We start from the raw sequence: 15,436 nt of genomic DNA, 5'->3' as shown, positions 1-15,436 counted from the left end.
GCGGTCGTACATGGGCGCGGCCATCTTGTTTGCGTGACGTAATTCCGTTTCCGGCCGCTATGTGTAATCTCGCAAAGTGTGCGGCTGGCTGGTACAATTTCGCTCGTGATCGCGAGGAAAATCTCGCGCGAACTTACCCACGCGGTCGTGAACGGGCGTGGCCATCTTGTTTCTCATTCATTGCTATGGTTCTGGGCATGCTCTCTGTATCCTTTCTTAATCTCTGCCATCCTTTGCTTTTTTGAAGTTTTTTTTAATCTATTTTACTTATTATCTATCCCTCTATTTTTCTAGCTCTATATTTTTGTGTTTTCTGCTACTTTTTGTTAATTTTGAACTACTTTTTTAAACGCTTTTATTTTCTTCTTCCCTGTTCTATTTCTTCTTTCTTATTTTGCTTCCTTTCTGCCCAGACCATGGTAAAGGGAGCCGAGAAGAAGCCCGCAAAGGGGAAGGGTCCCGCACCCCGTGCCCGGCTCCCGTGCGGGCGTTTGAGGGGGGAGACAGTGACAGCTCGGGAGATTTTTAGTGCGGAGGAGGTGGCCGCACTAATATTTCACGTCCAGCGCCGCCTCCCCAAGACCATCATGGGAGGCGGCCAGATCGCAACCGGCTACGGCATCCGGGAGCGCCGGAAGCGGTGGGAGAAGGTGTGCCGGGCCATGTTTAAACTCTCTGGGGTCCGGCGCACTTATAACCAGGCCACCCACCGCTGGACGGATGTCATGGACCGGGAACGCGACTTGCTGGACGTGCTTGGCGTAGAGATCCCCGGGGTTGGTGAGTAGTAGTAGCTATTTCTAGCTATTTCATCACTACTCTGTTTTATCCGGCTCTGTTATTTGCAAATGTTTGTTTTTTACCAAGAGCAATAATGCTGCCGATTACATTGTAGGTAAATTATATTTCAAAATCTTCTATGCATTTCAGGTGCACTGCTCTCCTTCTCAGTAGCCTTGCTACTATGCTTATTTGTTTTGTATTTTGTGTTCATTTCATTGGCCTGAGAAATTATGTATGAGTGTAGTGTAAAGAACTGCGTAATGCTAGACACTAAGGGTCATATTTTCAATTACCGGCGCATCCCTGCAAAGTAGCAAGGATGCGCCAGTAATTGTGCGCCTTGCCACCACCACCAATGGGCCCAAAACGTCACAGAAGCCTTACGCATCTGTGCCGTAAAGGCCGCGCATTGCTGGAGTTGCATGCCAACGATGGCGCAGCTCCAGCAATGCTCTGGGGTGCCCTATCTCCCCAATGCTGCATCAAGCTGTACGTCGGCTTCAAGCAGGCGCAGGGTTTGAGTCACGCATCATTGTGCTAAAAGTGACTGATTGACATCTTGTAGATTTCCCTAAGCCACTTTTAGGATTCGTTCCTGCGCAGGAACGCCCTCCCTTGCGCCGGAATGCCCCCTGATGGCGCAGGGCTTTACAACGTGATGCATCTCCCATATGCGTCACTTTGTTAATATACGCCGCACCATGGCGCCTCTTTTGTTCTGCCACTGCGTCACAAAAGTCACGCAACAATGGAGCAAAAGAGCCGCAAGGGGCTTCAAAATCAGCCCCTACAGACTCAAGTCCAGTCCTTCCTTTAGACACATGGCTATAAGAAGAAATAGTGGTGGTGGTCGGTGGATTTATAGTTTGAGTATTCACTGATCTGCAAGCACGATGGACTTTGTCTGTCACTTCGCGTGCTGCGGACTGCTGCCTGCCAGGCCAAGGTAAACCTTTTTAGTAGTCTGTTTAGTGAGTTACATAGGAACTTTCAAAGTCAACGGTCCGCAAATCAAGCAATACTAATAACGTAGTATACCACATGAGATCGGTCAATATATCCCTTGGAATAGTTGTCTATCTATTTGCTATTTCGCCAAAATATTTTGTATTGTTATTTTGAAATGTTTGATTTGGTTGACAAATATCATCCATGTTTTCTGGTCTTTCTTTCTTTCATGTTGTACATCAGCTTCCCCCAGGGGCAAGAGGAGGACACAGGAGGAGGAGGAGGGTGCTGTTCAGGATGCGGGCCAGGATCGGGCAGGCGAGGGCTCCTTTGCTGGCCCCAGTAAGTTTTAATTTTAATATAGAGTACCTATTTTTTCCTAGCGTTCCTCATTCGATTTTTTTCTAAATCGTCTTTGATCTTCTTGTAGACTGGATCTAAATTCTTATCCTGCCTCGACTATGACTCCCTGTGGTATTACTAGATTATTCTTATTAGACTGTCTGTGTAGCTAACTAAGATTGCACATTTGGCAATTCCATTGGACTCCCATTCTAGTCAGCAATAGCTCTATGCACTGAGTGCAGTCCTCTGGGATTGTCCATAATGTCTTTTCAAGTCTTCGAAATGTTTATGCTTTGACAATTGCCAACAATAAAAAGGTGAATGACCACCAAGAAAGAATAAGATACTACTTTACTTTTGTTTTGGATACTAGGACAATCCATTCTACTACTGTTGCAGGGACAAATCTGCACAAACAGAACTATGGACACGAAATAATGCAATAAATTATTACATTGTATTTCGTTTTTTTCACATTTCTTTATTCCTCCTAGACCAAATATTATATAGTAGTGAGTGGTGTATTCTAACATTCTTAAATGTACTTTGTAGGTGGAACATCTGGTGGCGGGGCCAGCGCGGAGGTGGTGGTGTTGGACCAGGACTCTGGGGAGGAGGCGGTGCAAGTGCCGGACGTTCCTGTGAGGGTTCACACGGTGGTGGCGGGAAGAGGTAAGCTATATATTCCTTACTTATTGAGATTGAAGACTGCATAGTGTGCTTTCTGCACAGGTGTATTATAAATCAACCAGGTAGTAGCCTCCTCTAAATGTACTTCGACTTAGCTGTGAAGTTTTTGGCGAGAAGAATCCCAATAAGATCTGAGATGAACTTGATGGATGGGATGAACGAAAAGCGAAAGAAGGGTGTAAGTAAGTGTGGAAGGACGAGAAATTTAATGATGGCTGGCAAAGAACAATGATATGTGTTTGCTTGGTCCCCGAGGTGGCTGGGAAGGAAAGAAAATGGTATGGTGCATGGCTGGGTGAATGATGAAGCAAGGATGGGTGGAAGGAGAACAGCCTGGGTGGGTGAAACAGAAACCGTATGTGTGCATATACTTTGAATGGATGGATGCCTGGATCATGGTATTATCTGACTCTTAGATAGCATATGTGTATCTAGAGAGAGTAGACGGTCACTGGATGAACTAAGTGTTACCTTGAAGAGCATGTAACACTGCACCCGCACGTCCGTTCCAGTGTAGGAAAGGCAAGGAAAAGAAGTTGTAATTTTGTCCAAATACTACCATGAATAGTAGCAGTAGTTTGTATTGCAACTGCAAGCACAGCATATATCCGGTTCTTACGGTGGACACTCCCTCCCTACCTCTCTTAATAACTTTAGTTTAGTAGTAGTACGTCATTCATGTGTGGGTGTATCACTGTTCACTCAATAATAAGCAAAGCACCTAAAGTCATCCCATATGTCATCAAATACATCCCATGTGAAGTGATAGATAATCAAATTATTTAGCTTCTTCATTTTCCTTTTCTAGTACTCATTTGCACTGCAGGGTGAAAGCTAAATTAATTAAGCAGTAGCCCTTGTAACAGAGTATTCTCAGTGCCACCCGTAATAGAAAAGGAAGAGCTTCACCACCTGCATGTACTGGACCGGTACAGTAACGCAAGTCTGTCTCACTCATCATGGTGTGCGTCTGTTTTTCTCAGGTGCAAGTTCACTGCGCTGGCATTATGCCGGCTTGCATAAGATAACGTACCAATTTTCCTAAACAAGAGAGAAGAAGAAGAATAAGACTGGTGTACTGTCATAGTCGACTGTAATGGAAGTCCATAGTGCTCGTAGAATTTGTTCCTTAAACTCCCACTAATGTTAGAGCAAGGATGAAGAAGTGGGAGGTTAGATAGATACTGTCCTCAATAGTTATGTACTGTGCTTTCAATTTGCTACTTGTACTGTGACACAACTTTCTGCTCAATCACTTTGTGTTATTAATCTTAAGGAGCATTGGTTACAGACTATGTCTTTCTTTCTTCATATAGTTGCTCCTTCCAAATCAAATAGACCATCACGGAGGGAGCAGGCTGGAATGGCCCGGCAACGGAGGCTGGATGCCACTGTCGCCGAATATCGGCGGCTGGTGGCCCTGGAGGAGGAGGACACGCAGTCAAACAGTACAACAACAACAACAACATCCACTGGCACAGCTGCATCCTCCTCCGTGCCCCCACGGGCTGCCAGCCAGCGCAGTGGTCCAGCGGTACGGAGCCGGGCTACCAAAGCCAACCGCCACCGCCAAGCAGCAAAGACACCAGCTGCCCCCCACAGGAGTTGCAAGGCACGCCATCGCCGCTTAGGACTCAGAGTGTCCTACCTGGAGCAGGAGGTCCTTAGCTATAAGAACTTGGTGGAGGGCCTCCGCTTCGACCATGCCACCCTCCGCAAGGAGTATGATGCCCTGGCCGCTAAAGTCAACAGCACCCTCCCGTAGTGTAGTGTCCCTTGCCCCTTTTTTAGAGACTTTTGGGGGGTGGGATTTGGGAGTTGGGTTCTTTTTGGGACTTTTGAAAGACAATCGTTGGGGTTAGGGAGGGTCTTGAGGGAGATTATTTTGTTAGGGCTACATAAATATACTTTTTGAAACTTTATCTGACCATACCTGTTTTTTACTGCTTTTGAGTCTGGTGGGTGGGGGTTTAACAGTAAGTTTGTTTTCCTGAAGAGTCCTAGGACTTTAGTAGTACTACCGTCAATCTCTCGTCTAGTCCTAATAGTCCATTATACTACCTCCCACCAAACGCTTATCTTACCTGTAATTTGTGTTTGAAAGTAGGGCTAGGCCCAGGGCTGGCTCCACGGGAAATGGGGATTAAGGTTGGCAATCCTGGGCGGATGAAATGTCCTCATTGCGGTGGTACTAGTGGTGTGACACAGTGGCAGTTGCATGCCTATGGAAAAAAAGAAAATGAAACCTGGTTTGTCCTTACTGTAGCATTACAACGGTACGATAGAGAATATAGCAGGTGACAGTACACTAGAACAGTGCCACAATGTAGCCTAACAAATGGTAAAGTATTGCAAGTATAACTAGTACTTGCGTTGAATTTCTTTGACATTGGCAACTACTACAAGAAATAGTACTGTAGCTGAGTAAGTCTAGAATATATCCTCGGATTCCTTCACCAGCCTGTTGCTATGACCTTATCCTCCCCAGCAAGTGTGTGGAATTATTGATGTCATTTAGTCACACATCAAGCAAAACCACACAGCCCGGGGGAAGAGGGTTAGGGTTTGGAAAATGGATGGGAATGGGGGTTTCTTTTTGGGTAGGTTTTGTTGAGAGAAGAAAAAAAAGCACAGCATGGACAAACAATAATTGAAGATAAAGAAATCTTTGGGTACAAAGCTAACCACAAATCTTTTAAGTGACATAAAGGAAGTGCATGCCCTACTGCATGCATTGTTACTGAAAAGTAAGTAGTACTAGAATGCGACAGTACAGGGCTGCAGCGTTTTCACTTGCCTATCTCTGCACTCAGAGAATCACTTCTTACATTAAATTAGGTTTAAAAATTAGCCGAAGTAAAACCTATAGACTGGCTGTAGGGATCAATTTAGAAGCAGAGAGAGATCCAAGAAATGCAGTCACACTCATAGAAGAAAACAATGGATACTGTATCTGTATGTTGTTGTAGTTGTCCTGTTGAATTTGGTAAGTAAGTTGCATGCAGCAAACAATTCCTCTTATTAGCGGCACTCCTCCATTCCAGCTGACGCTTCGTCCATCAATGTTGGTGACCAGAAGACACCCTGTCCACTGCCTGCCTGGCGGATGTTGAATTGCGGCTCGTTAATGTGAAGCCTGACTCCATCTTTTTTCCCCATTGCACAGACTGAAACCCGGCCTGTAATTATTGAACGAAAAACAAGAAGTGCTATTACAATACCACTGATAAATAAATATAAGGTATGTACGCTGTGTGGTGCAAAAAGTCACACTTTGATTTTCCTAATAGACAGTACAATATTTTTGAAAGTGCGTACTCTGAGTCACCTTTTGAAGGATAAATAAGTATGGCCAAATTAATTTAGCGGATCTTTCCCCTCAAGCTAGGTGTAGTGTAAACTGTGTTTAGAACAAAATTAGACCTTCCCAGCAGTGCTCCCACCCAGACCCTTACTAAAGCAAGTCGCAAAAATGTAGAAGACCCCCAATCAGATCTCAAAAAACGAGGCCTAGCAGAAAACTGGTGACAAAACGTACTTTGAAAGTAAAAGTAGGCCCAAATACCCCCTTACCCACCGTGGATTGTATTCAAACCACTTGCAAGCAAGCAAAAGTATCCATAGCCAGCATCGCTCCAAGACTCGAAAACCCCCCCACCCAAACACATGCAATAGAAATACTGCTAAGTGCTAACCCTAACGAGCCCTAAGTTAAGAATAGTGGCAAAGGCTTTCTTTAACTATGCAAAATCCCCCCTTTCCCACCATGGATTTTCTTCAAATGACTTGCAACCAACATTACACATTCTCACGAGTGCTCTAAGACCCCAGAACTCAGTTGCAAAAATCTAGAACACCCCGAAACATATGCAATCCTGCTGCTAGGGCTAACCCTAACGAACCCTAAGTTACAAAAAGTGCCAAAAGGCTTTTCCTTATGGATTTAGTCCAAACCACTTCTATCCGGTATTAGACCTTTCCAGGAATGCCCCAAGACCCGCCAACCCACCCGCAAAAAAACACAACACCCCCAAACAGCCAAAAAGGAAAATCTCATACTTACAATATTTCTCGGCCTTCGGTCCAAACGCGCTGTGCAGCTAGGTCATAACTCCCGTTTTCCACCACGGATTTCCTGAAAAGCAAATGCAATCAAGATTAGACTGTCGCAGCAGTGCTCCCAGACCCCAAACTCACCCACAAACACCCGGAACCCCGCCAAAGAGCACCTCAAAGGCAAGCAAGTCAGCAAAAACGGCAATGAATTTCCGCCTCCGATTTGGTCCAAACCACTTTTAACCGGTATTAGAGCTTCATAGCAATGGACCCAGAGCCGTCAACCCAGGAGAAAACTAGTAAAAGGCCCCCAAACAGCCAAAAAGCAAAAGTACAAAAATGGTCACTTAGTCATTTTCTTGCCAATTTCCAAAATCACTCCGCGCGCGCTCTGCAGCTAGGCCCTAACTCCCCTCTGCCACCATGGATTTGCTTCAAACCTCTTGCAAACTAAAGTATCCATAGCCAGCAGTGCTCCCAGACCCTGAAACCCACCCACAAACACCAGGAAGCCCCCCAAACAGGCCCCCGAAAACGCTACATTGAGCAAAATGTCAGAAATAGCAAATAAAAATTCTGCATGGATTTAGTCCAAACCACTTCTATCCGGTATTAGACCTTCCCAGGAATGCCCCAAGACCCGCCAACCCACCCGCAAAAAAACACAACACCCCCAAACAGCCAAAAAGGAAAATCTCATACTTACAATATTTCTCGGCCTTCGGTCAAAACGCGCTGTGCAGCTAGGTCATAACTCCCGTTTTCCACCACGGATTTCCTGAAAAGCAAATGCAATCAAGATTAGACTGTCGCAGCAGTGTTCCCAGACCCCAAAACTCACCCACAAACACCCGGAACCCCGCCAAAGAGCACCTCAAAGGCAAGCAAGTCAGCAAAAACGGCAAAAAATTTCCGCCTCCGATTTGGTCCAAACCACTTTTATCCGGTATTAGAGCTTCACAGCAATGGCCCCAGAGCCGTCAGCCCAGGAGAAAACTAGTAAAAGGCCCCCAAACAGCCAAAAAGCAAAAGTACAAAAATGGTCACAGTCATTTTCTTGCCAATTTCCAAAATCACTCCGCGCGCGCTCTGCAGCTAGGCCCTAACTCCCCTCTGCCACAATGGATTTGCTTCAAACCTCTTGCAAACTAAAGTATCCATAGCCAGCAGTGCTCCCAGACCCCGAAACCCACCCACAAACACCAGGAAGCCCCCCAAACAGGCCCCCGAAAACGCTACATTGAGCAAAATGTCAGAAATAGCAAAAAAAAATCTGCATGGATTTAGTCCAAACCACTTCTATCCGGTATTAGACCTTCCCAGGAATGCCCCAAGACCCGCCAACCCACCCGCAAAAAAACACAACACCCCCAAACAGCCAAAAAGGAAAATCTCATACTTACAATATTTCTCGGCCTTCGGTCCAAACGCGCTGTGCAGCTAGGTCATAACTCCCGTTTTCCACCACGGATTTCCTGAAAAGCAAATGCAATCAAGATTAGACTGTCGCAGCAGTGCTCCCAGACCCCAAAACTCACCCACAAACACCCGGAACCCCGCCAAAGAGCACCTCAAAGGCAAGCAAGTCAGCAAAAATGGCAAAAAATTTCCGCCTCCGATTTGGTCCAAACCACGTTTATCCGTTATTAGAGCTTCACAGCAATGGCCCCAGAGCCGTCAACTCACCCGCAAAGAAGTAGAACACCCCCACAAGTGCTGAGTCTTTCTTTATTGGGCGTAATCCAGCCCTCTGCTTTGAGGGAAATAGGAGTCTGGAGGAGGAGGATAGAGGAGCATGTTCTTCTGAACTTGTGAACCTGAGGAATGCAGACTGCGGCACCTTCAAATCAATAAGCAAACAAGTGAAGACAGTTCTGCTGATGGGCTTGTTTTTGTGATTAGGTGATTAAAGTTTGAATTAAATTAACTGTGCAAAACAAAGAAAGACAGACACACAGGAATAAAAGTGAATAAGGACGAAAAAGAAAGTTATTGATTCATTGTCTCATTTTCAGGGCTCGGTGTCAGGGAATAAGAATAAGAGTTTGTCATCATACTCTGCGAATTCAGGCAGGGTGAGGTCAGTGTCACCGAACAGAGAACAAATCCCCTCATCTACGTTGCTGTCCTCCTCGTCTTCATGCGGCGTGCTTTCTCGTACTTTGTAATCTGGTGGTATGAGGTGCTGATTCATCTTGATCATTGTTAACCTCTCCACATTTTTGGGCGAGAGGCGGCTCCGCTGGGGAGTTACAATGCCACCAGCAGCACTGAAAACACGTTCAGAAGACACGCTTGCGAGTGGGCAAGACAAGTAGTTTATAGCCAGGTTGGAGAGCTGTGGCCACAAATCTTTTTTCCCATGCCAATACGCCAATGGCTCAGCATTAAGATAGACCTCTGTTGAGTCATTCAGATAGTCCTGCACCATCGACTCAAGGTCCTCAACGGTTCCTCCACTTTGCTTACTTTTTGCTGTGACTTTTTGAGAACCAAACCCAAGCCAAGTTAGCCAATCCTCTTCAGCAGCCAATGTTACTGTTGTGTCTGGTGCAGATGATCCGGTTGCCGGTGTCTTTAACGGCTGAGAGGTCACTTGTGCCACAGCCACAGGTGCAGAAGTGGATTGTTTTGACTGGGGTTGGCCTGCTGATGCTGATGCTGATGTACTGCCTTTTCCTTCAATATCCTGCCGTTCTTTTTCAAACCTCTTGGCTGACCAGGCTAGCCAATGTTTGTACTTTGTAACATCTTCATCAGCAAAAGGAAAGAATGCTTGGCCTGCCAGCGCCTTTTTGTAGCGTGGATCCAGAATAGTAGCACAAATGTAATGCTGTTCTGAGTGGATCATTTTAAGACGTTCATCACCACGTAGGCGCTCTAATAATTTCCCCGCCAAAACCAAAGGCTCTTTGTTTTTCTCATCTTTTTCAAACACAGAAGACACCGCCTTCAGTTGGTGCTCCAGCATGCACAACAATGGGATAGCTTTTCCCAAATTACAGTCCTCCTTGCTGACTGCACGCGTGAAGACCTCAAAAGGACGAAGCATGTCTGTCAGGCTTTTAACTAGGTCCCATTGCGCCGCATCCATCCTCAGGTCCTTCTGAGCTGTACCCTGTTTTAAGAAATAGTGATCGAGTACCGTATACTGCTCATACAGACGCTCAAGCATGTAGAAGGTTGAGTTCCAACGTGTTGCCACCTCCTGGATGAGTGCTTTCACTGGCATTCGACGTTCATGTAGCAGGCTCCTCAGATGCTTCCGGGCCTTAAAAGAATGGCTGAAATGGTTGCACATTTTTCGGCAGGTGGCCATTACCTCGCATGCTGGACTGTCTTCATCACTCAAGAATTTTTTAACAACCAGGTTTATACAGTGCGCCAAACACGGCACTCTGAAATAGTCACCCAGCTCCATGGCCTTAACTACATTGGCGCCATTATCTGTGGAAACATAACCAATCTGGCGTTTTTTGGGGGACAGCCAGTGAAAGACCTTTGTGTTAAACTCATCCAAAATGTTTTGTGCTGTGTGACGTTTCTCCAAGCCAAACATGGCTAGTGTTGCATGTTTCCGAGCAGCTTTAAAAACTTGGTCCGGGTCAACACCTGCGTTTAGCTTAGCTTTAACCCCTGAAAGAGACCCAGTGTGCAGTGATGCACATGTAATCAGCGCCTGCGCCACTGGTCCACATGTCTGTTGTCAGATGTATAGTGTGAACAGCACTCTTCTGCAAAGCTGCCCCAATCACCTCCAGCACATCTTCATGTAGTGCTGGAACCGCAACTCTGGCAAAATAGAACCGGCTAGGAACCTTCCATTTAGGGCAGAGCGCTGCCACTAATTCTAGAAAACCTACCGCTTCTACAAAAGAAAAAGGGAGAAGGTCCAGAGCTAGCATTTTAGCCAGCTTAGTGTTATACAGACGCGTCAGTGGGTGGTTGCGTTCATATGGCGCGTCTGAACAAAACATGGTTCTAATGTTGCCCTGGACCAAGCATTTACGGGATGATAATGACTTCTTTGACCCAGTTATGCTCGCTGATGAACTTTTTCGCTTTGGTGTCTCACTCGCTCCCACACTCTTAGAGTGCCTCACATGGGGTGTGCTGCTGACAGGGGTACTGGGTGTAAGTGAAGTGTTTGACACGTCTTCTTCCTCCTCGTCATCATCAGATGAAACATCAACGTTTTCTTGACTTCCAATTTGGGCTTCCTTGATCTCCTTTAGGTGCGCATACCATTGGACAGCGTGCTGTCTCCTAAGATGACCTCTCTGGCCTCCGGTACCATAGTTGGTACCAAACTTACCACGACTAACTGCAAGCTTACAAATGCTACAAATGGCGTACTTTTCCCTTTTTGGGCAAACACTAAAGAAGTCCCAAACTGGGGACTTGAATTGTCTGTGGGGGCCGGAGGAGGCGGCGATACTGGTGGTGGTGGTCATGCTGCTAATGCCAGATGAAGTGGAGGATGTGGATTGCCGAACTTTAGTACGTTGTGCACTTTCACCACCACTAATTGAGGTCGAGGTGGATGGAGGTCCCTTCTGGCGAGGAAGAAATATGGAAGCGGTACGAGTTGGTGTACTAGTTAACTCCAATGATTGTGGTGTTTCCACTACCTCCTCGGCAACAACAACATCATCATCACGCTCAGCAGCTTTTCGGGCTAGGGTCAAAATGTCTGTTTGCTGCATGCCCGCTGGGGCTGCAGTGACCTTTATGATGACTGGGTCGTCGTTGTCAGAGTCTTCATCAGCAGCAGTATCCGCCACTTCTTGTTGAGCCTCATCACACTCCATAACTCTGAGACTTTGGACGAGCTTCCTTTTACGCTTAACTACCTTTGTCAGATCATGGTGTGCCTCACTCTCAGACGGCAGTGGTGCTGGTTCCCAATTTTGATCCGTATCATCAGAAGGAGGTGTGCTTGAAGAAGATGTAGACACCACCCTTGATCTCTTCCTTGCTAGGGGTGTGGAAGACAATGAATGATCATCAGGAGGAGTGGCTTCCTCAAATGATACCTCGCCTTGATTGTCGATTTCCTGATGTGCCCCTACTTCGGGAGGAACAACTATTGTGGGCACTTGTGACCCTCCATGCACCTCTGCTTGCGCATCTCCTTGCGCTGCCTCTCCTTCCACATGTACTTGGGCTTGTACTTGCACATGTGGTTTTTGTTGCGGCTGTGGTTGTTCAACACTCGTCAGATGAGTTACAACAACCTGTGTTGATTGAGGGACATTGCTGCTACTTTCTTGCGATGAGCCAACATCACTGGTCGATGGTGATTGAACAACTAGACTAAGTGCCTCTGCAGCAGTCAAGGGCTTGGACTTAAGTTGGCGTGGTCGTGGTGGTGGTGGTGGCACTGAGCCCAATGGAGCGGGGGTGCTGCTCCCAGCTTGGTCCCCAGCAGATTCCGCTGCTGCTGCAGGCGTACTTTTTTTTTTCCTCCCAAAAAAAGAGGTGGCCGGCACACCAGTCTCCTTGGTAACTTGCTTCTTCTGCTCCTTACTGGCAACTTTCTTGCTAGAGGAGCTACGGGGAACTTTTTTTGGGGCCATCTTCTTCGGAGCGGGTCAGAACAGCAGGCCGCAGTTGCACGAGTTGCAGAGTTGTCTGTGTCCAGACGTGACGTCGCGTGACGTTATGCTGCACACACACACCGCTGCAGGACTTCTTCCTGGCACTGGTGGTTCTCTTGAGTCTTGTGCACCTAAAAGCAATGGAAGACAGAGGAACATCAGTTCAGTTATACACCCCAATAAATCGAAAAACACAGAAAAATCAGCACAATCCCATGCCATCCATGATGTTTACATTCAAGACACCCCACAGAAAGACTAGGCCCATGCAACACTCACGACCCCTGGGCATAAAGGTTGAAAGCTAGGCAAAATGGTTGCAGACTTAAGAACACTGCCTGCATTCAAAATGGCCCCCTGCCTCCCAGCACATGGCCAGGGCCTGCCTGTAGCAGCACTCAAAATGGCCCCCACCCACATGGCCTGTCCCCATGAACATCCCAAAAAAACGAAAATCACAGAAAAATCAGCACAATCCCAAGCCATCCATGCCCTCCATGATGTTTACATTCAAGACACCCCACAGAAAGACTAGGCCCATGCAACACTCACCACCCCTGGGCAAAGGGCCCCACCAGCAGCCCCAAACAAACGACAAAAAGCACAAAAATCAGCACAATCCCAGCCCATCCATGGCCTCAATGGTGTTTAAATTCAAGAAGACACCCCACAGAAAGACTAGGCCCATGCAACACTCACCACCCCTGGGCAAAGGGCCCCACCAGCAGCCCCAAAAAAACGACAAAAAGCACAAAAATCAGCACAATCCCAGCCCATCCATGGCCTCAATGGTGTTTAAATTCAAGAAGACACCCCACAGAAAGACTATGCCCATGCAACACTCACCACCCCTGGGCATAATGGATGAAAAGTAGGCAAAATAAGTGCAGGCCTCAGACACTGCCTCTCTTCAAAATGGCCCCTTGCACCCCAAGAACATGTTGCCTGTACCAGCAGCACTCAAGATGGCCACCACCACCAACCACATGGCCAGTCCACATCAACAGTACACCCCAAAAATATAACGAAAAACACACAAAAATCACCACAATCCAATGCCATCCAGGATGTTTACATTAAAGAGAGTGAGACCCCACAAGCAGACTCAGTCCATGCACCACTACCCCTGGGCAAAGGGCCCCACCAGCAGCCCCAAAAAAACGACAAAAAGCACAAAAATCAGCACAATCCCAGCCCATCCATGGCCTCAATGGTGTTTAAATTCAAGAAGACACCCCACAGAAAGACTAGGCCCATGCAACACTCACCACCCCTGGGCAAAGGGCCCCACCAGCAGCCCCAAAAACACGACAAAAAGCACAAAAATCAGCACAATCCCAGCCCATCCATGGCCTCAATGGTGTTTAAATTCAAGAAGACACCCCACAGAAAGACTAGGCCCATGCAACACTCACCACCCCTGGGAACAATGGATGAAAAGTAGGCAAAATAAGTGCAGGCCTCAGACACTGCCTCTCTTCAAAATGGCCCCTTGCACCCCAAGCACATATTGCCTGTACCAGCAGCACTCAAGATGGCCACCACCACCAACCACATGGCCAGTCCACATCAACAGTACACCCCAAAAATAAAACGAAAAACACACAAAAATCACCACAATCCAATGCCATCCAGGATGTTTACATTAAAGAGAGTGAGACCCCACAAGCAGACTCAGTCCATGCACCACCACCCCTGGGCAAAGGGCCCCACCAGCAGCCCCAAAAAAACGACAAAAAGCACAAAAATCCACACAATCCCAGCCCATCCATGGCCTCAATGGTGTTTAAATTCAAGAAGACACCCCACAGAAAGACTAGGCCCATGCAACACTCACCACCCCTGGGCAAAGGGCCCCACCAGCAGCCCCAAAAACACGACAAAAAGCACAAAAATCAGCACAATCCCAGCCCATCCATGGCCTCAATGGTGTTTAAATTCAAGAAGACACCCCACAGAAAGACTAGGCCCATGCAACACTCACCACCCCTGGGCATAATGGATGAAAAGTAGGCAAAATAAGTGCAGGCCTCAGACACTGCCTCTCTTCAAAATGGCCCCTTGCACCCCAAGCACATGTTGCCTGTACCAGCAGCACTCAAAATGGCCACCACCACCTACCACATGGCCAGTCCACATCAACAGTACACCCCAAAAATAAAACGAAAAACACACAAAAATCACCACAATCCAATGCCATCCAGGATGTTTACATTAAAGAGAGTGAGACCCCACAAGCAGACTCAGTCCATGCACCACCACCCCTGGGCAAAGGGCCCCACCAGCAGCCCCCAAAAAACGACAAAAAGCACAAAAATCAGCACAATCCCAGCCCATCCATGGCCTCAATGGTGTTTAAATTCAAGAAGACACCCCACAGAAAGACTAGGCCCATGCAACACTCACCACCCCTGGGCAAAGGGCCCCACCAGCAGCCCCAAAAAAACGACAAAAAGCACAAAAATCAGCACAATCCCAGCCCATCCATGGCCTCAATGGTGTTTAAATTCAAGAAGACACCCCACAGAAAGACTAGGCCCATGCAACACTCACCTGCCCTGGGCATAATGGATGAAAAGTAGGCAAAATAAGTGCAGGCCTCAGACACTGCCTCTCTTCAAAATGGCCCCTTGCACCCCAAGCACATGTTGCCTGTACCAGCAGCACTCAAGATGGCCACCACCACCAACCACATGGCCAGTCCACATCAACAGTACACCCCAAAAATAAAACGAAAAACACACAAAAATCACCACAATCCAATGCCATCCAGGATGTTTACATTAAAGAGAGTGAGACCCCACAAGCAGACTCAGTCCATGCACCACCACCGCTGGGCAAAGGGCCCCACCAGCAGCCCCAAAAAAACGACAAAAAGCACAAAAATCAGCACAATCCCAGCCCATCCATGGCCTCAATGGTGTTTAAATTCAAGAAGACACCCCACAGAAAGACTAGGCCCATGCAACACTCACCACCCCTGGGCAAAGGGCCCCACCAGCAGCCCCAAAAAA

At 47.2% G+C, this 15,436-nt stretch overlaps 1 protein-coding gene across 1 annotated transcript; it reads right to left on the bottom strand.

Moving 5' to 3' along the window:
• Positions 1-257: 257 nt before the first annotated feature.
• On the bottom strand, positions 258-13,273 carry LOC144790675 (uncharacterized). The gene is made up of 3 exons (XM_078665400.1): positions 10,975-13,273; positions 9,564-9,702; positions 258-3,950 (listed from the first exon to the last, which is right to left on the bottom strand). The coding sequence occupies exons 1-2, from the start codon at positions 12,399-12,401 to the stop codon at positions 9,687-9,689; spliced, it is 1,443 nt and encodes a 480-aa protein (XP_078521526.1). The 5' UTR covers positions 12,402-13,273; the 3' UTR covers positions 258-3,950; positions 9,564-9,686.
• Between the last annotated feature and the right edge of the window lie 2,163 nt (positions 13,274-15,436).

The sequence above is a fragment of the Lissotriton helveticus genome, chromosome 11 (genome assembly GCF_964261635.1).
Source record: "Lissotriton helveticus chromosome 11, aLisHel1.1, whole genome shotgun sequence".
Lineage (NCBI taxonomy): Eukaryota > Metazoa > Chordata > Amphibia > Caudata > Salamandridae > Lissotriton > Lissotriton helveticus.
This window is presented reverse-complemented; position numbering and strand designations above follow the sequence as displayed.